The 27,366-nt window shown below is 36.6% G+C and overlaps 1 protein-coding gene across 2 annotated transcripts in view; it reads left to right on the top strand.

The window, feature by feature from the left end:
• Positions 1-27,366, top strand: part of NTN4 (netrin 4) — a 123,536-nt gene that overhangs the window by 66,646 nt on the left and 29,524 nt on the right. For both annotated transcript variants that reach the window (XM_003405268.3, XM_010599434.3), the window contains exons 4-5: positions 10,576-10,702; positions 13,026-13,214. In XM_003405268.3, coding sequence (XP_003405316.1) covers positions 10,576-10,702; positions 13,026-13,214 — 316 coding nt within the window. The remainder of the gene's footprint in view (positions 1-10,575; positions 10,703-13,025; positions 13,215-27,366) is intronic.

Genomic DNA, 27,366 nt, shown 5'->3' on the forward strand with positions numbered 1-27,366 from the left:
CCCTACCAGATTATGTCTAATAGGGATAGTAATAACATAAAGGAGGTGCTATCCAGAAAGAACAAATCTTTAATTACAGTTCATTTACATTCCTGGTTGTCATCTTCATTTGTAAATTTATTCACTGGGGTCTTTGATAAGTAGAACTTGTTAATGTTTGTAGTGGCCCAGAAATACCCCTAAGAGGAATCAGCATTTTCAGTGTATCTGTATACAAAGATTTTACATCTAACCAATGAGAATCTTTAAAAATATTCTCTATCCCTGTGTGCCCTGAACTTATTTGTGCCAGCTGTAGGAAATTGGGGCTATTTGTCCTGTATTCAGCTGTCTCAAAACTTGCTAGGCTTCTCCCAGAGGAAAAGGGACTGATAATCCACTCAAGAACAGAATACCCGTGAAATGGCTCACCTCGACTCCAAACCAGCATTTGTCCTAAAGAGCTCTTAAAGGACAAATTGGTTGGGACACATCGTTTTATTTATTTAATACCTTAAAGAGACTTGGTCTCATGGATTGAATTGTGTTCCCCCCAAAATGTGTGTCAACTTGGCTAGGCTATGATTCTCAGTATTGTGTGGTAGTCCATCATTTTGTGACCTGATGTAATTACCCTATTGTTGTAAATCCTAACCTCTATGATGTTAATGAGGCAGGATTAGAGTCAGTTATGTTAATAAGACAAGACTCAATCTATAAAATTAGATTTTATCTTGAGTCAATCTCTTTTGAGATATAAAAAAGAAAAGCAAGCAGAGAGACAGGGGAACCTCATACCACAAAGAAATTAGTGCCAGGATCAGAGGGCATTCTTTGGACCCAGGGTTCCTGCACTGAGAAGCCACTAGACCAGGGAATGACTGAGGACAAGGACCTTCCCCCCAGAGCCGACAGAGAGAGAATGCTTTCCCCTGGAGCAGGCACCCAGAATTTGGACTTCTAACCTCCTAAACTATGAAAGAATAAATTTCTTTTTGATAAAGCCACCTACTTGTGGTATTTCTGTTATAGCAGCACTAGATGACTAAGACACTTGGTTAAAGTAGATCCTTCAAAATGCTGCTCCCTAGGGTTTTATAACAGCATAATTTAAGAATTAAGATGGGGACTCTGGAGTCATACTATCAGGGTTCAAATAGCTCCACCACTTACTGGTTTTGTGAATTTGGGCAAATTATTTAAACCCTTTGAGCCGCAGTTTCCTCATTTAAAGTGGCAACAATAATTATACCTACCTTTAGAGTTTTTGAGTGAATTAAGTGAGTTGATATTGATAAAATGCCTAGAGCAGTGCCTGGTACATAGTAAATGCTACTCGATATTAGCTACTACTACTATTATTATTATTCTGTTGTGATCCATAGGGTTTCATTGGCTAATTTTCAGAAGTAGCCGGCCCTTCTTTCTAGCCTTAGTCTGAAAGCTCCACTGAAAACTGTCCACCATGGGTTATCCTGCTGGTATTCAAAATACTGTGGCATAGCTTCCAGCATCATAGCAAAATGCAAACCACCACAATACAACAAACTGACAGACAGGTGGTTGAAGACAGAATTGATGCATTCAAACTGTGCTGTTGGTGAAGAATATTGAATATACTGTGAACTGCCAAAAAGAACGAAGAAGTTAGTTTTAGGAGTAATGCAACCAGAACATTCCTTAGAAGTAACAATGGCAAGACTTCTACTCTCTTACTTTGGACATGTCATCAGAAAAGATCAATCACTAGAAAAGGACATCATGTAGGCAAACAAGAGAAACTCTCAACAGGATGGACTGACACACTGGCTGCAACAACGGACTCGAACATACCAATGACCATCATTCTATTATACATATGGTTGCCGTGAGTCAGAGCAACTAACAACTATTATTATTATTTATCATCGTTATTATTATTATTCCCATTTCCCTCCTTGACTGACCTGTGTTCCTTGGACTTACAGTATATTTCCCAGGGCAACTATAGATGACCACTACACATGAGGACATATTTACCAACATGTCTTGTGCAGATGTGAGCCAGTATACCCCTCGTAGGAGCACACTGGACAAAGCTGAATGCCTTTCAATCATTAAAAAAAAAATTTTTTTTTCTTTCAGTCATATCATATCCAAAATCCTGGTATGTGACACTTAATTGAAAGTATCCTATTTCCCCTTCAAATGCATAATTAGCATTTTTCATGGCAAGTTTTCAAAGTGCAACTAAGCTCAGTAACTTAGGTTCTCAATGCTCCATTAAGTATATGTTGGCTGAGTGCAAAATTAACAAATATTTATTGAACACCTATTATATGTCAGTTGCTGGGATTCAATGAAATTTAAACCACTGTTTCTTCCCTGCAAGAGTTTACAATCTGGTGGAGAAACTCAGATAATCACATGATTACCAAACAGCAGGCTAAATGCACTGTTTCCTCGTGAAATTTGCATTGGCTTCATTCATGTTTTTTTTTCCCAGGTCTGTCAGCCAGAACAGGTTCTTGGCAAAATATTGAAGTAGGCACAGTTTGTCTTTGGCTCATTCCCTCTACCCTTAAGGTATTCCCTTTCCCTACTCCAGGAAGTCCCTTCCTCCTCTAGGCAATACTCCTGATTCTAGTCTTGGAATTGAGAACAGATAGTTATAATCCCCACTGATGTGTTTGTGGCTAATAATTTAAGGATTTGCCCCTCTAAGAATAAGTGCATTTTTGGTAGGAAGCTCCTGAACTAAAAGAGTGAGTCTCAGCTGGAAGAATTTCAGGCAACAGGCTAGCCAGAAAGAGAAAATTCTCTAAGTACTGGCCAGTTTTCATCACTTGAATCATAATAGTTTTTGTCCTATACCTATCTTTATTTTGATGTCCATAGTCTCTTATAAAAGCTGTTTTTGCTAGCGTTCAAATACAGACCAAAGAACACATTGCAGACTTGTTCAGTTGAAGGTATTCCCGGTATATATATTATTGGGCAAGTGTTTGGAATACTTAGCTTTCAATCTATTTTTCCCCATCTGACAGAATGTTTCCAGCCACTTCTTCCACCAAACTCAATTGTTATTCCTCATGTTCACATAGAACTTCCACTTCTTTTAAATTAAAAAATGCAAATCTTTAATGGGAAAAGGGCATATTTTATTCTTTAATGAAAAGACATGTTTTCTTCACAATGCTTTCTACTCAAAGGTTGTGTTGTAGCATTGTTTTGCATGTTTTTGTCCTGCATAAGAAGGAGTAGGTTCTAACAGGCTAGCCCATTATTATAATTTATCTTTTCATACATAAGAAATTCATTCTTTTAGGAGTTAACCCTTTTCTCTAAAAGGGACATACTATCTCTTTAGAAATTAATCAGTTTTGGCCTTCACATTTTGTCTTAAATTGTTGCATAGCATTGTTCCACTTTCTAAATAATTTGTCGTAGATGAATTGCTACAGCTGCCTTTAAGTGGGCAGTTTTCTTTGGTTCACAGAATAAGCACTATTTGTATCCTCTTTTATGAACATTTTTTAAAGTTCCAATGATGATCTGAAAGAATATTTGTATGTGTAAACAATAATGGCATGATAGCACAAGAAAATAACGCAACTTATAAAATCCAAGAATTTCTAAATACTTAGCTGTAAAACAAATCTGTTTTTTTTTTTTCCTCCCACTTTCATTATCAAGTTTAGTGGGACGTGAACAACACGACAGTCAAAGAACAGTTGTTTCCTTCTTTCTTGGGAAGCAAATTTTATGAGACACTCCTAGAAGAATTCACTTAAGTACCTAAGTCCTCCAAAGCGTTAGCCAGATTGATTTTCTGCTTTTGTAACCCCATTGTGATGAATGTCACTGGTGAGTGTCAGTAGATGATGGAAGTGCACCTCTGTATATGGAAGGCAGGAGCTAGAATAATCTTCAGTCTGGGGTTACTTCGCTGTTGTTATTGTTGCATGCCATCAAGTCAATTCTGACTCATAGCAACCCTACAGGACAGAGTAGAATTGCCCCATAGAGTTTCCAAGGAGCGGTTAGTGGATTTGAACCCCGCAACATTTTAGTTAGCAGTCTGAGCTCTTAACCACTACACCACCAGTGTTACTTTAGTCACAAGAAATGGGAAAAGTGCAGTAGAGAAGAGGGAAAGCAGTAGGAAAGGAATAAGAAAGAACAGAATTTTAGTTTTGTTATAAGCCAATATCGGCAAATGAAAGTCCGTTTCAGAGACTATTAGCTCTCATTCACTTTCTCATTAGCACCACATCAGGTAGTGCCTGCAAGAAAGATCTATTATCCTAGCTCTCCCTTGTTTGATTTTCAGATGGTTCTGGAAACGTTCTGCATTTCTAGGATGGCAACAGGACTGAGCTATATAACATCTGGGTTTTCTCTGGTAGCTCAGAAAAAGGATCATGGGTAGTTAGCTGCCTGCAACCAAGCAGTATTCACAACGCAGAGAAGTGGGCTTAAAATCATAGAACCTTAAGACTAGAAGGATCCTAAGAGTTGTCCACACCAATCTTCCATCTAATGTTTAAATATTCTACAACATCGTGATAAGTGATTATCCAACCCATGTGCTTGACACTGTCAATGACCAGATTCTCCCAACCTCCTGCCATGGTCAATTTCCTCAACCACATGGTTGCTGACTCATAAAAGCCTCCGTCCAAAAAGGAACAACGAAAAAGCAGCTTTTTTTTTTTTCTGTATCTTCCAATGAAGAATCTGAAAAATAATAATTTCCTCATTTTGCCCCCCACCTAAATTTTTATTTCTGTAATTCCAAATAAGGAGCCCCAGTGGTACAATAGTTAAGCACTCAGCTGCTAACCAAAAGATCAGTGGTTTGAACCCACCAGCTGCTCCTCAGAAGAAAAGACCTGGCAATCTGCTCCCATAGATTACAGCCTAGGAAACCCTATTGGGCAGTTCTACTCTGTTCTCCAGGGTTGCTATGAGCTGGAATCAACTTGATGGCACACAACAACAACAACATAGTGCCAAATATGAAGAAATAATATTTTCCATGTCTATTTGGCTCTAATATATAATATTTGTCATCAAAGTACACAGCTATTAATGAGCATGCTATTCTAGGAATTTCTCAAATTACTAGTTTAAAGTTTATATGAGTCCCTCCCTGTAAGATAAATATGCTAAAAAATGACTGGCAACAGGTTAATGTTAGGAACAAATAAACTCAATTACATATGAGTTGGAAAACTTTTGACATCAACAGAGAAAAGTACTTTTAGTATAAAAGAGGGGTTTATGAAAATGCCAAGGTGTATCTCTTTGGCATTTAGGAGTTGTATGTAGTTTTGTTGTTAAGGTAGAATTTCTCATTTTCCAGTTAGACAGTCACCACAATAGAAGACACCAATCTTCTTCAACTAAGCCTTAAGTATATAATCCCATTTTCCTCCTCTTTATCTGGTTCATGTTTGTGTACCAAACAAGAGCTATGTTTAACTCGTTGCTAAAGTTTCCTTTTTCTGTCACTGACCCCCCCCCCCATGGAGACCTAGTTTTACTTGCGCATTTTTCAGAAGCATCAAATAGTGGGTGATCTTTCAAGCTTGAACAGCAACAGTTGTATCGCTGAGGAAGGATTTCTTGTTTCAAACGGCCTGGGTAATGATTTACAGTTTGGTAATTCTGAAAATGACAGTTTCTTGAATTTTTCTGTGTGCAGAAAAATTTGCTGGGCTGGCATCTTTCAGACCCTGGGAGGTTGATCTGAACCCTCAGCATGTGGAAACAAGGGAATGCTCCGAAATCCTTGCTCTAGAGGGGATTGACCTGTACGCATTATCCGGTGATACATGTGAATGTTTGATGAGGTTACCCTAAATGTCTTTGGCCTCCTGAGGCCTGGAATTTATGGACCAGGACTAACCTATCAGTTGGATGAAATTACATATAGGCCTTGGGCATTCCAAGACCAAACCTGACAAATTGAACCTATAATAATAGGTGACTTCCTCTAAAGAAAACTAACAATATTTTGCAGCATATGCTCTATAGCTGGTTGTTTAAGAGTAGAAAGAATGTAAAAAGGCAGTAAATGAGAATCAACAATGCTTTAAAATTCTGATTGTTAGAAAATGCACCTGGACGACACTGACTGCTGGAATGCATAAACTGGGATAAAAAAAAAAGAACAGAAAACAACAGGAAAAGTGGGAGGGGAAGAAAGATAGGAGGGAGGCAGAAAGAAATTTTTTGAAAAGAAAGTATATTTAGTATACCTTTCAATCATTCCCTTACTCAAAAATCTTCAATGGATCTACATTGCCTACAGGATAAATTCCAAAACTGATGTTTACTTTAATGTGTTCCATGATCTGGATCTAACCTACGTCTCCAACATATAACTTCTGGTTTGTTTATTGACTGTTCCCTGAATATTCCTTTTGGGTTCTTCTTGTCTTTGCTCATAAGGGAAATTTTATGCATCCTTCAAGACACGGCCTCAGGGACAAAACTTAGAAGTTTGATACCCAAAAACCAAAACCAACCCCTTGCCATCAAGTGGATTCTGACTCGTAACAACCCTATAGAACAGAGTAGAACTGCCTTATAGGGTTTCCAAGGAGTGGCTGGTGGATTTGAACTGCCAACCCTGGTCCAGTGGTTAGCAGCTGGACTCTTAACCACTGTAACACCTGGACTTCAAGTTGGATATAGGTAGCATTTACTGTCCATGGTCTCTATCATATTTACTTTAGACCCATTAACATTTTCTGTAATGACCTTCTCAGATAGTACTCCGTATAATCCCTTTACCAAAAGTGATGGATTAAGATAGTTTATTCTATGAATCTCACTCTAATTCTATCAAATTATTTGTATCTTGGGTGTTTTGTGTTCCTGTTGTTTGTTTGGTTTTGACAGTTTGTGCAATATAGGCAATTACAAAACTGCTTTTTCTACTAATCTAGATCATGCTACCAACTTCTGCCAGCTATGTAAGTATGCCTTCATATTAAACTCTTCAACCTAGGAAAATTTTTCCTACTCAATTTTTCCAAAAACTATTGTTGTTTGAAATCAACAGCTAGTACTACATATAAAGGATCATCTAGCTTTTATGATGACCTTTAAAGAAATTTATGATGCAGAAGTTATCTGATAAGAATGAGTTTATATTTTTTCATGATGAGAGGAAATACTAAAAAAAAAAAAAAGATTTAATGAAATCAGTAGGCTTCTCTGAAGGGTGATGGTATGATTTGGGAATGGACAAGGGTGCTGGCTGAACAACATGATGGACATAATTGATATCACTGAACTCTATTTGTGAAGATCATTATAAGGTCAACTGTTTTGTTACATACATATTTACTACAATAAAAAGAAATAGTTTAAAAAGAAGCAGTAGGATCCAGGAACTACAATGAAAGGTCTCACTCTTATAGAACAATAGAAATTGCATTCCTATAGATGCCTTACTTGGATGTGTGAATGGAGATGTATAGTTAACGCTTATAACCTCACGGGACTTCTACATATAAATAGTTCATATCAGAACTAATCATGAAGAGAAGCCTAGAAAATAGGTAACTATAACTCACACTTGGGCATTTCAAAACAAAAAATCCCCAAGGCCACTGCCCAAGGTCCATGGCAGTCATATAACACACTCGAATAATACAGATGCTATTCCAGAGTGCCTCCAACAGTGACACCAAAGATGTATATGTTAGGAGAGTATTAAAAGAGAAAGGGATTCCTGGGTGAGATGACACAGTTTTTTCAAATGTTATCTTAGGTCAAACAGGATTACATCAGTGTATTGGTGTGGCTATTTTCAGGCTTGTTGAATTCTACTTTAGGGATCCATTTAGTTCCTTTACCATTGCAGTCAAAATATTCAAGGTGCATTGAAATAAACTTTATTAGCAGATTCTACTTAACCTCCTAGTGCTACACCTTGACTCTCTGTTTCCTCTTCCTGGAAAGACTCTTCCCTTCTGCCTGTTGGAAATGCTGCCCATCTGTCAAGGGCTATCTCAAATCCCAACCCCTCTAATAAAGCCCACCACAACCACCCACCCATAGTGATTTCTGTGTTTTATGAATTCCAGCATTATTTCATTTCTTAGGTACTTATTTATGATCTTGTTAATCTATTCTTTTTTCTATGTAAGTCTTTTTTCCCTAGCTACACCATACCTTTCTTGAACACAGAATTACATTTTATAATGCATTTTATACCAAACACAGTTTGTACACCAAACTATGCTTAGCAGAGTGACTCTCCCATGTACATATTCATTAATATTTGTTGACTGTTTTGTGCCATCAAGTCAATTCTGACTTATAACAACTCTATATGACAAATAGAGCTGCTCAATAGGGTTTCCTAGGCTATAATCTTTATGGGGCAGATTACCAGGTCTTTGCTCCCAAGGAGCCACTGGGTGGGCTCAAACCACAGACCTTTCATTTAGCAGCGGAATGCTTAACCATTGAGCCACTAAACCAAAAACTCATTGCTGTTGAGTTGATTCTGACTCCTAGCAACACTATAGGTTGGAGTGGAACTGCCCCATAGGGTTTCTAAGGCTGTAAATCTTTATGGAAAAAGACTACCACATCTTTCTCCAGAGGAGCAGCTGATGAGTTCTAACCACCAACTTTTCAGTTAGCAGCCGAGCACTTAACCACTGTGCCACCAGGGCTGCTTTATTTGTTGACTAGTTGACATAATGTGTTACCTTTATGCTGAGTTACCTTTAACACTGTTTCTCAAATAAACAAAAACTCATAGATCCATAAGAATACATTTGTGAATCCCATTCTGAGCTCCTTTATAAAACTTTCATTTGTACAGTCATGTCATCATTTGCCAATAAATGCATCTTGGTACTGGAATTCATGGCAATACTTAGTTTTAGGAGGTATTTCAGATGATTCAAAATATTAATTTTTGGAAATTATCAGTGAAATAATACAAAAAAGTTTAAATTCTCATAAAACTTTCAGATCACTAAGAATTCTACTGAAGTATTCTTCCCTGTTAGAAATACTATTTTAATAAACCCTCACCTCAAATACTCTGAACTGTGGGTTCAAAAGAAAATGCCTAGCCAATAGACAAAATGTATTCAAAACCTTAAAAATGTACATATTTTGATCCTTCAATTTTACTTCTCAAAAACACATCCCAAGGAAATAAAAATATGCACAAATACTTAGCTACCAGAATATTCATTATAACACTGAAGATAATATATAAAAATATTTAAAAGCCTAAATAACCAAAAATAGATGATTGGCCAAATAAATTGTACACAATACAAGAGAGTCATTACAATGTGCGTTATACAAGAATACTTCATGAAAGGGAAAGATGTTCTTAACTTATTAATGTTAAAAAAGTTACAAATATATATTTTAAAGTACCAGAAATACGTGTTTCATATGTCAATAAGGATATTAATTTGTGATGAGAGTACAGATTTCTAAATTTTCTATAGTAAAGATATATTACTATTGTGTGAAGAATAAAAAAGTTTAAAGATATTTGTCATGGATTGAATTGTATATCCCCAAAAATGTGTCAATTTAGCTAGGCCATGATTCCCAGTATTGTGTGATTGTCCACCATTTTGTCTTCTAATGTGATATCCTATGTGTTGTAAATTCTGCCTCTATGATGTTAATGAGGCAGGACTCAATCGACAAGATTAGGTTGTGCCTTAAACCAATCTCTTTTGAGATATAAAAGAGAGAAGCAAGCAGAGAGCCATGGGAACCTCATACCACCAAGAATCAAGAGCCAGGAAAATAGCATGTCCTTTGGACCCGGGGTCCCTACACTGAGAAACTCCTCCACCAGGAAAGATTGATGACAAGGACTTTCCTCCAGAGCTGACAGAGAGAGAAAGCCTTCCGCTGGAGCTGATGCCTTGAATTTGGACTTCTAGCCTACTATACTATGAGAGAATAAACTTCTGTTTGTTGAAGCCATCCACTTGTATTTCTGCTATAGCAGTACTAGATGACTAAGACAGTATTAAACATTTAAATAAATGCCTAGCCAGTTCCTCAAGTGGGCCGTGGCATGTGCCGGGAGCGGGGCATGTGCAGAGGCGGTCCCCCACTGACTTTGCGCATGTTATCAGGTGGGATCATTCCCTGGAGAAGGACATCATGCTTTGTAAAGTAGAGGACCATCGAAAGAGAGGAAGACCCTCAATGAGATGAATCGACACAGTGGCTGCAACAATGAGCTCAAGCATAACAATGATGGTGAGGATGGCGCAGGACCAGGGAGTGTTTCCTTCCGTTGTACATAGAGTTGCTATGAGTCAGAACTGATTTGATGGCACCTAACAACAATAGGCCAGTACCTCTGAATTTTTCATTATGGTTATATGTCCTACAGCTAAGAAAATATGTTACTTAATCCTTTGAATAAATTATAAAAAAAAATAAGGAAGAATTAATCACTCATCTTGATTGCTAACTTCTTCAGAAAAGTGAATGAATATTGTCTTATGGCTAAAGCCAACCAGTGATAAGAGATTGTAGGAAGAACTTTCTTCCCTGGCATCATTTGTACTCATACCTCTTAATTATTTTTGTTTGTAGGTCCATGGGAAGTGTATGTGTAAGCACAACACAGCAGGCACCCACTGCCAACACTGTGCGCCATTATACAATGACCGCCCCTGGGAGGCAGGTGATGGCAAAACAGGGGCTCCTAAAGAGTGCAGAAGTAAGTAACAAGCCCACAGTACCCAAAAGCCTTCTCTGTAAAATAAACTTATCTGTGGACACCTTGTTGGCTCTAGAAACACAAAATAAAGTGGTGACAGACAACTGTAAGCTACACAAGCATAGCTCATATCATTGCCCACTATGACTTCCAACTGTCACCAATATAACTATTCTCCCACATATGTGTTGCCTGTTTGCTTGGATTTTTTGGTGGGATATAAGCACCCTCCTTGAGAACTTGGTATAATGAAAACATGACTTGACACAAGAGCAACGGAGGGTTGTGCTATACCATTATCTTCATAGCTCGGATATTGAATTGTAATAATGGAAACAGCTATCTTGAATTCAGTCCCCAAAACAATCCTATAAATTAGGTAGTCTTTATCCCATTTTAGAAATCAGGAAACTGAGGCTTAGTAAAATTAATTGCCTTGCCGAATTAGTAAATAATAAGCCAGGACTTGATCCCAACTCTTCAGACTCCAAATTAGATGCTTTTCCCATAATACCATAATGCCTTTCTTTTCACTTATGACACCTGAACTGACAGATCAGATTTGAAACCATTCAGTCAAAAATGAGATTGCATTATCAAGACCAACTTTAGGTGTGAGGTTAGAGATTAGATGGGATAGAAAAAAGTATAGGAACATGAACCTTTTTTTTTTTCCTGCAATTCAAAATGTTCAGAGAAGTCCACATGTCCATACAATGTTTACACCCACAAACCTCAATTTTAGAAGGATTTAAAGGCAAATATGGTGGGTAAGGAGTCTTTGGGTGGTATAAATGGAAAATATGCTTGGCTGCTGACAGGTTGGAGGTTCAAGTCCACTCAAAGGTGCCTCAGAAAAGAGGCCTGGTGATCTACTTCTGAAAAATTAGTTATCGAAAACTCTTTGGAGCACGGTTCTACTCTGACCCACACATGGGTTGCCATGAGTCATAATTGACTCAAGGCAATTGGGTTTTTATTGTGGGTAAAGCCGTGAGAAGTCTCTTCCCGTACATAATTTGGGATTGTAACTGATTTATTTTTGCTTCTAGGAAACCTAAAGGATTTCCTCTAAGCATAAATCTTAAATTGTCTTATAATTTCCTTTTTAAAGATCATGAATCTGGTCAAAATATCATAACATGTCAAGGAAACAATGAAAAACAATAGTGCAAACATTTTCAAATACAGTTGACCTTCATGAAAAACTCTGGATTCTTAATCTGAATCACTCATCAAGAGAATCTAAAGAATTTCTCCTAAATTCCTAGAATGCCATTCTGGTCCTTTCCACAGAAAGTGACTGCATATCTAAATACATATAGAACATAGAAACTTGTCACTTGACACTATTGACAGATAATCTTAGAAATGCCTTTGAGAAATCATTACAGAAGAGACTCAATAATAATAGTAATAGTAGTAGTTTTGTTTTAGAAAGAGAACTGAGGCTTCTATAGTAACCTACCTCATGCTCACCAGTACAACAATAGCTGAGAAATGCTTCATGAAAAGCAAATCAATCTCTGCCAAGCTATTAACCCTGTTAACCAGAAGTTTCTTTTCATGCTTGTTAAAAACAAAACAAAAAACCCATTGCCATCAAATCAATTCTGACTCATAGCGACCTAATAGGACAGAGTAGAACTGTCCCATAATTTCCAAGGAGGGCCTGGTGGATTTGAACTGCTGACCTTTTGGTTAGTAGCCGTAGCTCTTAATCACTGTACCACCAGGGTTTCTAAGCGAGCATGAACTTGGGCATGGATCTTCAACATGAATTGTCACTTCCGAATAATGCCTGACAAGATCAGGTGACCCACAGTGATGACAGTGGCCCTTGGGAAATAGCAGCAATGGAAATGATGAAGTGTTTCCGTCAAAGAGGGAAAAACTGTTGACCACTCTACTATCTCTCCAAAATAAATGTCAACCTGCATTCCTAAGGTAACCATAATATCTCCGGCTAACTAGACAAATTATACTTTGTGGAATTTCAGGCATATCCTACAGCATGTATTTTTTTTTTTTTAATTAAGAATCTATAAAGAAATTCTAGAAGGATTTACAAGAAACTGAAGGAAAAAAAAAGTAACCTATTGAAGGCAAAGGGAAACAGGGTAAATACCACTAGGGAGGCTGGAGTTCTCAATTTTATATTGTTTTAATTCCTGTACTGTGAAAATATATGCTATAAAAAAGCTATGCAAGAGACTAGTTTAAAAAATTAAAATTATCCATCAGCTGAACCTGTTTTTTAACTGCCTGAATATTAGTGAATCCTGTCGTTTTATTTTCAATTTTTTTCCTTCTCTATTTCCAGCCTGCAAATGCAATGGGCATGCTGATACTTGTCGCTTTGACATGGCTGTGTGGGAGGCATCAGGGAATCGTAGTGGTGGTGTCTGCAATGACTGTCAGCACAACACAGAAGGTCAGCACTGCCAGCGGTGTAAGCCAGGTTTCTACCGTGACCTCCGGAGACCCTTCTCTGCCCCAGATGCTTGCAAATGTAAGTGCATTCATGGTTACTGGAACGAAACGATGATTTGTATAAAAGAGATGAATCTTTCCATCCTTCCTTTTGCCGGCTCAACAGAGAGGTCATGAATTCACATGTAATACACTCACAGACCTCACTCAATTTTTTCATTCATAAGGGGCAAGAATTTTCAATCTGTCAGATGAGAACAGTGCATTATTCATAAGACAAATTTCCGCTCTCACTCCCTATGAAATAAAATTGTTTTCTTTAGAACCACATTTTGAAAAACAAGATGACTAATAAAACAGAAAAACAATGATGAAGAGAGATGTATTTAAGGCTATTTTAAGACTAAAATATAAATATAGACTATAAATGGACTCAGTTGATAAGACAGAGTGATTACCTGTACTTACATCATTCTACCTTTCATCTCCAGAATGAATGAGAACACCTGAAAAACCACAGGTTTTGGTTTTATTATTACGTCACTTTTGTTGACACTACTCTAATGTATCATAAATTCAGAAAATAACCGTAATTTCCTTTCTTCCAAAATACTAAATTCTTATAGAAAGAGTTCTGCTTTTTGTTGGCATAACTTCAAGAAGTTTATTTGACAAAAAAAGCAGAATTTTAAAAGACCTACCCAATTCATATGGTATTTTCTGAAACCACATATGATAAATATGAAGAGTGCATTCAGAGCTTAAGTAAGTAAGTGTCAAATATGGATGACTAGCTCATCTAACTACATGAGGATTTACAGGTCTATCAACTCAGAAATTATTAGACAACAGAAACCACTCAAGACTGTTCATGGAGATTGATGATCATGCCCTTCCTTTCCCCACCAAGGACTCCGCGTTCTAGCTCAAAAACAGTGACAGGAAGGGAGCAATACAATGGGAAGTAATGAGTTAGAACCTTGGGGTTATTTTAATTTAAAGGAAAAATTACTTTGCTCTTGAAAAGTACTTACTTTTAACATCGGGCATGAGATATCAACATGAAATTTGAGCGTGCTTACTTGTTATAGGTTTTTCTCTCTTAAATAGTGGAAGTTAGAGAGTGGCACAGCTCCCTTTCAACATCGAGCCTAAAATTTGGATTTCTGTCATATTTGTTTTTACTGAGAATCCTGGTTTGTGCTCAGACTTTTATTTTAATAGTCGGCAAACAGAGCCACATTAGATGCCTTCACTGCCACTCACTGGCCAGGTGACCCTATGCCAGCTATTGAAACTCTTTGAACTTAATTGCTTTATATGTAAAATACTTCCCCGTAGGGTTGTAATGAGGACTACATAAGATAAAATACGTAAAGTGCTTAACACAATGTCTGTCATAAGTAAGCCCTCAAGAATTAGAAAATATTACTATAATAATTGTTGTTGTCCTATAAAATAGAAGGTGGGAAATAATATAGGGTTTCTGCTCTTTATTGATTAAAAACCTTATGTCGAAGATAATTACTTCTTAAAATCCACAGTACCTTAGGGATTCAAATACAGGACCCTTAACCCCATGTGCTGATTGAAGTGTCCATTTATAAAACTGCTTCTACTTAGAACATATTCGGAAGCCCTGGTGGCATAGTAGTTAAGAGCTATGGCTACTAACCAAAAGGGTCGGCAGTTCGAATCCACTAGGCGCTCCTTGGAAATCCTATGGGACAGTTCTACTCTGTCTTATAGGCTATGAGTAGCAATCGACTCAATGGCAACAGGTTTTTATTTTTATTTTTTTGGTTTTAGAACACATTTAGTCCTAATACAAATTTGCATATATGTTTATATGGTTAGGTAGGCTAAAAAGTTTGGTATTTTTTCCCTAGGACACTGGAAGCCATTGCAGTTACTTAGTTAGAAAAGTGTCATACATTTCCAATATATTTCAATTTGAAAGCATTCCATATTATTCATTGCTTTTCACTTTACAAATCAAATTTTAAACTGCTTGGTTTTGTAAAATCATAAGAAAGGTAAATGTGCAAAGGATTAAAACAGAGATAACTTTTTTTTTAATGCCTAAATTTTACCCATAAAAAGAGAAAAACAAAAGACTTTTCTGGCAGACTTGGAGCCAAAATTATATATTTTGTTTATTTTTGTTTTGTTTTTATTTTATTTTGTTTTTTGTCACTGTTGTATGTTCAAGTCATGGCTTATATTTTTACTAAATGTAAACAGTCTATAATCTGTAGCTTTCTAAACCCTAAAGAGATTGTGATTTCAGAGTTCTATAAAAACAGCATGAAAGAGAATGTTATTTTATAAGTGACTCCTTGTTAATAGTCACTATTTACTGAGATAGCTCTTCTAGAGACTTGTGCAGAACAGGTTTTGGTGTTCAAACTATCAGTTTTATGAAAAACATAAGCAAAATGTGAGAAGGTAGCCAAAATGAACAAGACACATAACTTTTTATTATGCTTTTTCAGTTCAATGGACTTGAACAATTAGGATATTTTTAAAGCATATTGTTCTTTCATTCAACAAATTCTTATTGAATACTACTGTGTATGATGGAGCTGTGACTGGGCAAGAGAGATACAGTCTTTTCACAAAGCTTACAGTCTAGTGGGATATATATACGTATATACACATACACACACATACATATATATATATACACATATATGTCTTTATGTATTTAATATATACATATATGTGTACATATAAATGTATACATTATATATATGTGTGTGTATGTATATACATCCACATGAGTAATATACACATGAGCAAAAGAATAATCAGTATTGTGTTAGAGAGTGTGGAGGAAAGCACATAAAAAAAAAAAGCACACAGGAGGGGAAATTAACAAGAGTTGAGTGCTCTAGGTTCTGACTTGAGACCTGGGACTTAAGTTTAATAAGAATTAACATAGCATGACTAGGGGTGTTCTCAGCAAAGGGAACAACCAATGCCAAAAAGAAACCAAACAAATAATATAAAATATTCTGAGAACTGAAAAAAAAGTTCAGCATGGCCATAGAGGTAAGAAAGGCTGGGTGGGCACTAATAGTATGAGGATGAGAGCAGTAAAGAGGATGGATAACTGGCTGGAGGTGCCTTTGACTTGGACTTCTCAGTGAGCAAGGGTGAATCATGGATTAAACTACCCACAAGTAGTTGATAATCAGTCAATAAGCATCATTTAGTATAATTGTCTGGGCCCTATTAAGTTAATATTTATAAGTAATATCCAAGTGTCAGAAGACCAAAGACACCAAAGCCATTCCAATAAAAACTCCATCAAGATCACATTAAGGCATTCCCCAAAAACCTGAAACATAATAAGGTAATTGTAACATACAGTAGAAGCAACAGTCAAGAAATCAAAGACATATCGCATTAGGCGAATCTGCTGCACCAGACCTCTTTGAAGTTTTAAAAAGTAAAGATGTCGCTTTGACGACTAAGGTGTGTCTGACTGCGCCCCCCCCCCCCAAAAAAAAATCCATTGCAGTCTAATCAATTCCGACTCATAGCAACCCTATAGGACAGAGTAGAACTGCCTCATAGGGTTTCCAAGGCTGTAAATCTTTATGGAAGCTGGCTGCCACATCTTTCTCCTGTGGAACAGTTGGTGGGTTTGAATCACTGACCTTTTGATTAGCAGCCACAAACTTAACCACTGAGTCTTTTCAATAACCTCGTAAGTATGTGAAAGCTAGACAGTCAAAAAGGAAGACAGAAGAAGATGCATTTGAATTGTGGTGTTAGTGAAGAATATTGAATATACTGTGGACTGCCAGAAGAAAGAACAAATCAGTCTTAGAAGAAATATAAGCAGAATGCTCCTTAGAAGAGAGCATAGTAAAACTTTCAGCTTGCTTACTTTGGATATGTCATTAAGAAAGATCAATTGCTAGAAAAAGATATCATGTTTAGTAAAGTAGAGGGTCAGCCAAAACAAAGGAAATGTTCAATGAGATGGATTGACATGATAGCCACAACAATGGACTCAAACGTACTAACAATCACGAAGATGGCACAGGACTGGGCAGTGTTTTGTTCTGTTGTATATATATAAGTTCGAAATGAGTTGGAGCCAACTCTGACAACCTATTTGTCTGGATTAGTTCTTCAACCCCTTAAGCTGTCATTCACCTACATCTAGGCTACTGAAAGAACTGAAGACACAAACTACTAACAATAAGTCATATTGCTAATCACTGCTAGTTAACAAATACTTATGTGATACTTAATACACCAAGTAGGTGGAAATATAAAAATAACTGATATCAATTTAACCTTTTTAGCATGATTTGCAAGGAGCTCCTGGGTGGCACGGATGGTTAAGCGCTCAACTACTAACTGAAAGTTTGGCAGTCCGAACCTACCCAGAGGCACCTCTAAGAAAGGCCCAGTTATCTGCTTCTGAAAAGTCACAGCCTTGAAAATCCTATGGAGCACAGTTCTACCCTACAACACATGGGGTTGCCATGAGTCAGAACTGACTTGATGGCAACTGGTTTGGTTTTAGCATAATTTTTTTGTAGAAGGTAGATGGGTTTCCACCTCCTGTATGGGTTCCTTCTCCAACAGCTCCCTGATCTACTAGGTAGACTGCCAGAGGCAGGCATATCGCCATCCACTTTATGATTGTTCCAGGATATGCTTAGGGCAGAGACGCCTGTAATCCACTTCTCTAGTTTCCTTACTGGCACCTTCTTCCAGAATATTCCTCTGGTTCTTCTCATCTGTTTTCTGATTCCAATGCTTAACTTATCAGCACATCCAATTCTTCTCCCTACCTACTCTTCATAATATATTGTTTGATTGGCAATATGTTTGACAACATTTTCATTACTATTTAGTAACATTTCCATATCGTTAACTCCCTTCTTAGCAGATATATCCCTATGTCACCTTTGTAGTTATTAATTCTGATAGTTATGACAAATAAGTTAACATACTTAACATTTATTAATTACCTACAATGCAAAATGATTTCATTTTACATGGATCCACAATCAACACCCATGAAAGCAGCAGTCAAGAAATCAAAAGACACACTGTATTGGGCAAATCAGCTGCAAAAGGCCTCTTTAAAGTATTGAAAAGCAAAGATGTCACCTTGAGGACTAAGGTGCACCTGTCCCACGCCATAGTGTTTTCAGTCACCTTGTATGCATGTGAAAGCTGGATAATGAATAAGGAAGACTGAAGAAGAATTGATGCCTTTGAATTGTGGTATTTGCAAAGAATATTGAATATACTATGGACTGCCAAAAGAACAAACAAATCTGTCTTGGAGGAAGTACAACCAGAATGCTCCTTAGAAGCAAGAATGGGGAGACTGTCTTCACATACTTTGGACATGTTGTCAGGAAGGATCAGACCTGGAGAAGGACATCATGCTTGGCAAAGTAGAGGGTCAGTGAAAAAGAGGAAGACCCTCAATGAGATGGATTGACACAGTGGCTGCAACAATGAGCTCAAGCATAGCAACAATTGTGAGGATGGTGCAGGACCAGGCAGTGTTTTATTCTGTTGTGTATAGGGTCACTATGAGTCAGAACCAACTAAACAGCACTTAACAACAAAAACAACACAATGTACAAGATTTAATGCTAGGTGCTGGTAAAAGTACTGCTGTAGCTAAAAATCTTACCCACATTATTTCCTACTTTACTTTTATGAGAAAGGTAGTACTGAGAAAACAAACTGATACAAAAAAAAAATTTTTTTAAACTATCTCAGTGTGTGGCTCCATCAACATGTACAATATTATTGAAAATTGCAATTTATTATATTTATTCTTCTGTGCTTACCAAGGCAGAAAAGGAACCTGCTACTCAGTGTGTGGTCTACAAACCTGCAGTACTGGCATCATCTGGTTGCTAGGTAGAAATGCAGAGCTCCTGATCCCACCCCAAACCTACTGAATGGGTCAAACATGCACTTTAATAAAATTCCCAGGAGACTGTAACATGTCAAAGTTTGAGAATGCTGTAGAATGCTTTTTAACAAGGATTAAAAGCATTTTAGCACTTAACTCTATGGTTAATTTTTAAAATTAGTTAGATTATCCTGCTATTCCCTGAGCATCCAAATGAACCAAGGTTTACATCTCTATTTTTGTACATATAGGCTTAGAATGGTTTTTTGAATTACATATAAATTTATTGAGAAAAAATGGAAATCTGGATAGACGTGTTTATATGGTACAGTATTTTTCAAAGTTTGATCCATGAATCACTATTCTACGAGATGTTAATATTAATCATGTGAGAGGAAATTTTTATATGGTCTTAAAATTTAGGAAATGGTGAATTAATCAAAGGTTTCTTTACTTCAGGATTTCTCAGAGTCTTTAATATGCTAATGTTCATTATATACCTCATTGAATGCTAAGGGTGTGTTTCTCAAACTTAACCAGAGAATTGTGGGGCCAGTATTCTACAGAACATGCTGGAAAATGTTGCTACAGTGTAGTGGCCAGATCTATATGCCTACTTAATTTGAGAAGATGTATCTTGGAAGATTCCTTCTGTATACCCACCCAGTGCCGTCGAGTCAATTCCGACTCCTTCTGTATATAAAAAAATTTTGTTCCTAATTCCCCAGTGCTAGAGCCTACAACTGTATATCAAGGAAATAATTAAGCTTATATTTCTATCAGTGAAATAATCACAAACATAATCTCCCCCAAAAATCTTTCCATAAATCTTCCCTAAAAGACCTTACATTCTAGGTGGAGAGAAATTTACAGTAACAGACAATTTCAATACACTGTGGTGATTGGTGGTGGTGGTAGTGATGATGATGATACATAATGGTAATAGCTAACATTTATTGAGTGCATACTATTCTCCAGCCACTGTTCAAAGGGCTGTATATGTATTAACTCATTTAATTTTCACAAAAGAGCTCTGACATAGGTACTATGATATCCCCACTTGATATGAGGAAAGTGTAATGAAAAAGATATACTGAGTGTTTTAAGGAGAGTATGGGGTGGGGGGGACAATTAAGGGAAGACTTCCTCAAGGTGATGCCTCAAGTATTTTTTTGATAGCTGTTTTTTATTTTTTCCTCTAGAAGTAGTGAAACACAAAGTTTGCCCTACTTTCTAACATTAATGGTTACGTTTATTGCCTTTAATGGAATCTAGAAAATGAAAAGAATTTATATTCTTCCTCACAGCATCTGTCGTCATTGTTGTCAAGTGCCATCAAGTCAGTTCCAACTCATAGTGACCCTATGTATAACAGAACGAAACTCTGCCCAGTCCTGCGCCATCTTCATGATTGTTGTTATACTTGAGCCCATTGTTGCAGTCACTGTGTCAGTCCATCTCACTGAGGATTTTCTTCTTTTTCTCTGAGTCTCTATTTTACAAGCATAATGTCCTTTTCCAGGGACTGATCCCCCAATAATATGTCCAAAGTAGGTGAGATGAAGTCTCGCCATGTTTACTTCTAAGGAGCATTCTGGCTGTACTTCTTCCAAGACAGATTTGTTCATTCTTTTTGCAGTCCATGGCATATTCAATATTCTTTGCCAACACCATAATTCAAAGTCACAGCATCTACTATAAACTTAATAGAACACTTACCTGGGCATATTGGTTCATTCAATAAATATTGGTGACGTTATACTTGGGACTCTATTCACAGCTAGGTAGCTAACTCCCTGCCAAATAAGCCAAGGACTTACTGACCCCGTTAATCATCCAGGCTATTTTTTCCCTCCCATTCTCATGATAAGCACGGTTCTAGATGCTAAGGTTCTTATGTGTATACTTGTAGATATGGTCATAAATTTATCAAATCTGAATAAATGGGACCCTGAACCAAATCTACTAGATTTATTCCTGTGAGCAATTAAATCATCTCTGTTCTCATGTCCTCTTTACTTCAACCTCAACCTGAGTCTACTGTGAGACCCAGCCAATCAACTATACATTTCCATAGCCAGGAAATCACTTCCAAGGATTCCAGAGATATTGTTTGTTTTTTTAAGGCTAGTGGAGATCGCTGAAACTGAATTTATTTCTACAACTCAAAAAAAATAAATAAAAAGGACAGTGCATTTAAGGTCTGTAAACACAAGGGAAAATGTGATCTCTCCAGCTGAATCTGGGACTGAGAGAAGAAACAGAGGCTCAAACTGGCTGGTTGCTAAGATACAGAGATAAAATGGAAACCAGAATTATCACTGTGTGCTGAGGTACTTTAAGAAATACTATTTCTCTGCTCTCAGAGACCAGAGTGTTTCTAGAGAAACTCACTTGAAACCACTAAATTTACTATGGGCTTTAGTCTCCTATAACCTAAGTAGATTTTTCTATGGCAGGCACACTAAAAATGTGAAAACAACCCTACAAGACAATAGTGTGCTGGTAAACTGGCTCTCTGTGGCTTAAATATTTCCACCATGGTCAATTTCAAGCTACCAGATCATTTTTCATCAGGAAGTCAAATAGTCTGTACCAAAGGTAGAATGGTTTCTCTCCTTGGATAAAATCTTGTCTTCTACCTTCACGGTCCTGCTTCTTTGATCTCAAGCACCGCTCCTCACCTCTAGCCTGGATGTGAGTCAGAATCACTTGGAAGCACTTACTGAAAATGCAGAATCTCAGAGCCCTGCCCAGACCTACTGAATCAGAATCTCCAAAAGGAATGAGGACAGAAAAAAAGCATCACTGGTGATTCTGATCCAGCCTTTGGTCTCTGGCCAGCATTTGAGAACCATGGGTTTTTATGGGCATATACCATTCCTGTATCTAGTGTGAGTTCTGTTCACTCCCATACTTTTATGAAAGATTTTGTGCTAATAATTATCCGTAACATAATCTACACACTGAATAGCCATGTCTCTAACAGAAAATCCTAAAGGGTTACTGAAACTCTGGCTAGACATGCTTTTCCTGACATGCTAATAGACATAAATGTTGATAAGCATTCTTGTCAGTTATCTTTTTCCACTTAAGAATGTCTAACATACAACCTTTGCTTTTTTCCCAGAAAATTTCTGCAGAAATTCTAAGATGTCTGCTTTTCATGTAACAGTTTCAAAAGTTATACCTGGTAATGCCACTGGAGAATTCCCTCTTATTCATAGTATATAGATTTATTTACCATAAATACTTCATACTTTAAAGTGAATTATTATAATGAGTCTAGAATTTATAATAAAAATTTACTGGCAATTTACTTTTAGTTCCATACTTACATATTTCAGAACATAACATTAAACTACTATGGGTATAATATTGTGTCCATAATTAAATAATCATTGAATCTAGTTCTTCATGAAGTCCCCTTTTTCTCTCCTCCTTTTAACACTAAAGGATATATCAAATATTAGATGGATGAAGAATGGATTGGGTATATAATATTGATAGCTATTCCATGACACTTTTCTATAGGAAATTTCCCTTACTTTAGTAGAAAACATGGCTTGAAACAGATGTTTAAAGAAGTGCTTTGTAGAAGAAAATTAGCTCTTTTTCTAGGAAACAGATAGCCACTTCTCTATAGGCCAGTTAGTTACTTCACAAGAAATTTATTGACTGTCATGTCAAGGCACATATTTTTAACTGTTGCATAGTTTCTCCTCATATTTAGGGAAAAATCAGTAAATGGAAAAGACGGCAGAATTCATTCCGTGTTAAACAACCTCTTGAAAAAATGGCATGCCCTTCCTTCCTCCTTGATGGGCCAAAATAAATGTAGCCAATTGCCATTTAGCAGAGAGTACTAAAAATAACCTTGGTCCTTCTGCCCTAAAACCCAGACCAAGTGTTTACCAAGATACCTTATGGTTACTCGGTTACTGTTACCCTAATAGCCAGCTATCCTTATAAAGAAAGGGTTCTATCTTTTTTCTCCTTACTGGCTTATAGATGACAACTGCTCAACTGATGGAAGCTCAGGTCTCTGGGTGACTGATTATCTTGCTTCAGTCTAGCTTTCCATCCTCCACAGGCTGCTCAGATATTATGATTTCATGATGCCTCAAGAAGAATCTCTGCGTTTCTCTGCTTGCTTTTACCTATAGTTAACAATGATTTCATTCCACCTCTGGTATGGCTATTTGTTCCCTTTAAATTGTCTTAGAAGTAAAGTTTTTAAATCAATCAAACCCAGAATACATTACCACAATGACACAATTAGGAATCTATAAACACCTTCTATTTTTCTTTCCTGTGCCTGTGTTCCACTCCATCTCAGAAAAAGATAATTTCCCAGGGGTCATTGAGGTCTCTTCAAATAGTAGCTTAGTGGGCTTTTCCTCTCAAATTGTGGTTTTAGCAAAGCCACATGACTTCATTTTATGTCATATAAACAACTTAGACCTCTTTGTTTTATATTGAAGCAACTGTGAATGATTTCAACATAGAATCAATATGAAGTAACTGTTTTGGAAAAGCAGACTTTAAATAGAACCAGTGACTTGGCAGTAGTAGCAGGGAAACTTTCATCTCAGTTTTGTTTTGTTTTTTTTAATCTAGAAAATAAACCATAAAGTTAAGAAGTAAAAGATATTTAAAAAAAAAAAGATCATAATGTAATAATCATATTAGGCCTATCTTTAAAAACAGATTAAATAACATATTAAAATTCACCCCCCAAAAGGAGACCATTTTATAAATTGATGAATAATAAAAGCCGGTCAGGTCTGGGAAGAGAAGTGGGAGAAATCATTAAGTTCTCTAAAATGTCTTCAAAACGGTAAGTGTAATTCACTAAATAAATAAATAATATGCCATTCTGCATTTGAAGAGGACAAGTATTAAATAATCAAACAAATCATTATAAAATACCGAAAGCCTGGAAGAGTCCAGACAAAATTATAACGGATGTAAAGAAGACAACAAATAGCATTTGTTGAATGTCTGGTATGCACCAGACACTGAAGTGCACAATTTACGTGTTATCTCATGTCTTTTCTATTTTACAAATAAGAACCAACAGTTACAGTGGAGTTGATTCTGACTCATGGAGACCCATGTGTGTCAGAGCAGAACTGTACTCCTTAGAGTTTTCAATGGCTGATTTTTTGGAAGTAGATCACAAAGTCTTTCTTCCAGGGCACCTCTGCATGAACTCAAACCTCCAATTTATCAGTTAGCAGCCCTACATGTTAACTATTTGCACCACCCAGGGAATCCACAAATAAGGACACTGAGGCTTAAGTTGGTTATGTAATATGTCCAAGTTCACACGGCTGGTCAGTGGCAGGGCTGAGAGTTGAACCCAGGTTCATCTGACTCCAAAGACCTTGATCCAAAGACCTACAAAGAACCAAAGATCTCTACTCAACATTGTGACCTAGTTTATGAAAACAAAATGAATAAACAAAGGCAGAAATAACCAGACATATATATTAGAACCAAAAATAATTCTTAAGGGACCTTGTTTAAAAAAAAAAAAATATGGCAGCAGGTTTTGTTTTTGAGGCCCTACTTAGTAATAAATAGCCATGTAAAGTTGGAGAGTGTTCAAGACAGCCCAACAAAAACCATTTTTAAAAGAGAGATACTAATGAATAAAGAAGATAAATATTCTCAGGTTAACTAGGAAACTTCTCAGAAAGAATACAGTAACTGTTTACAGATACTCAAAAAGTGTAACTTGATATAGGGGAGAAGCAAAAAATAATTTACTTCCCTAGAACAAGGAGCCATAATTAGATATAATTGGATGAAAGTGAGGAAAAGGAATTTCAAATTGATTAATGTAGTTAAAAAATTTTGCTCCCAGTGAAAGGCATTTATGGGTGGGGAATGTTACTACAGAGTTAGAATAAAGAACTTTTATTACACATAATAAATAATAAAACTCAACTTTGAAGCACAAAATGTAGTGAAATAGTCTTGCACTCATGTAGGGAATAGTCTTGCACTGGGAAGATTCAGAATGATTAATTTTGTTTTCACCATTTTAGTTTTCTATGGATTTCTTAGATTTTTGTTGTTGTTTCTAATATCTTATAATGTTGTAATACTGTATTGCTAAGATACTATAAACCTATAAAATAAGTCGTATGAGTCTTTTGGAAGGTTCATCAACACATAAAATCACTTCATAATTGTCACTTATTGGGACAATTGATTGCATCCCTAAAATGAGTCAGCCATGGTCCTAGGTTTTAAAAAAGATTTGGTTACCACCTTCTAGACCATCACCGTGTGCTGTAGAGACAGCAGTGAGGGTGAAAAATCATAAAGAGATTATATTGGAGGCCAGAAGACCATTTAATCATTAAGAAAATTTATTCAGTGACTACAGTTCATTCATTTTTAAAAGTTCAATCTATATTTTTTCAGTGCCTGCTGTTTGGCAGGCCTGTGCTAGTAAATATACATACAACGAAACAGACAAGATCCCTACCACCATGGAAACAAACAACAAATTTACCCAAGCAAATAGGTAATTAAAAAATGTTATGAAGAAAAAATAAAGGGTGCAGTGGCAGATTATAACAAGGACTAATTACATGAGTTCAAAAGAGAGATTTAAGAAACAGGAGAGATGTTCAAAAGATGGAGTCAATAGGGCTTGTTTCTCCAGGGGAAAAAAGGAGTTGGAGATGACCCCAATATCTGGCCAGATACCAGGATGGATTGGGAATACAGGTAACTGAGCAGGTGGTATTTCTTCAAAAAAAAAAAAAAGATAATGGGGTATGATAAAACCAAACCCTTTAAAGCAAAATAGAGCAACCAAAATTACATCAAAATTTTCGTGTAATAAAATTCATCTGAAAAAAAAAGAAAAAAAAAATCATCTGTATGTTCAAAAGTGTGTCCTTCTGTTTTAACTGAAGTAGCAAACCAAGAATATAAAATTGTCTTTTTAACTACCTAAAAATACCAAACCCGTTGCCGTCAAGTCGATTCCAACTCATAGAGACCCTATAGCCAAGCTCTTAACCACTGCACCACCAAGGCCCCTTTAACTACCTAATATCTCTTAAATATACTGGAACTGTCTCAGTTACAACTAATAAACAGAAAAGTAATGATACAGAAAACAAATTGAGGGTCAGAGAAGTGGTTGCATAATAAAGCACTAAAAATAAAGAGTATGATTTTTGTATTTATTTGCATTATGCATGTAAGAGTTTAGAAGACAGATAGGAAATATGTTTAAATACCTTACATTATTATTTTTTAAAAATATTCAGAGTAGAATTGCCCCATACAGTTTCTAAGGAGCAGCTGGTGGATTCAAACCACTCACCTTTTGGTTAGCAGCTGTAGCTCTTAACCACTAAGCCACCAGGGTTTCCTATAGAGGAGCAGAAATGACTAAATCTCAAGGATAAACAGATATCCTTTTGTAGGGGATGTACAATAACTCTTTCAGGAGACACTGCATTTCAGTAAATGAAAGGTAAATCTTTCTTTATTTTCTTATTTATTCTGGCATTTTAAATTTCAATTGACATATGCTTTGAATTTTATGGAACTAGCTATCTTTGAACAGAATGTATATAACATTTAAAGGATAATGGAAAATTGTTCTGTAGGACAGTATGGGAGTAAACTATAATGCTTTTCACAAAGTAAAGTTCATTTACAATTTTTTCTTTATTTTTACATAGCTACTATTCATCTACTATCAAAGACAGTTGATAGTAGAAGGAAGAGAGAAAACAATACCAAAAAAGGAAGAAGACTTTATCTAATGTTTGGCTTCACATTTAATATATTATTAATAGTTCCTACCATCACCTTTTTGCTTAGAGCTGTATCTCAAAGTCATCTCCCTTAACTCCCCTCCCCTCTCCTCTAAGAACCTCAGCAGGCAGCTAGGCAGCTTTTGAAACGACTTTGTTATTAAAAATTCCCTATCAAACCATCAGCAATTCTGTAGAGCCTTGGCTTTTTCAGGAGAAAATAATGCTGGGATGCACTGCAGAAGGAGTGGCGACTGGGCAGTGGTAGAAGGGCTGGACAAGCAGCTTCTTTCCCAGAGGAGGCCTTGAACTTTTGAGTTCCTTTTTAGAAAAGCTAAATCAGGAACAAATACTGCAGGGCATTTTGTTCCCAGTGTAACATTTACTAACAAAATAGCAAAAGCTAGAGCCATCAGGTAATACTAAGGAATCCTAGCAACTTAAAAGGAGTAAGAGCCTGAGCTGAACTGGTTTTTACAGTAAGGTTGACATCATGAATCACACTCTGGAGAGTGAAAGACATGCAATTATAC

This window comes from Loxodonta africana, chromosome 4, assembly GCF_030014295.1.
Source record: "Loxodonta africana isolate mLoxAfr1 chromosome 4, mLoxAfr1.hap2, whole genome shotgun sequence".
Lineage (NCBI taxonomy): Eukaryota > Metazoa > Chordata > Mammalia > Proboscidea > Elephantidae > Loxodonta > Loxodonta africana.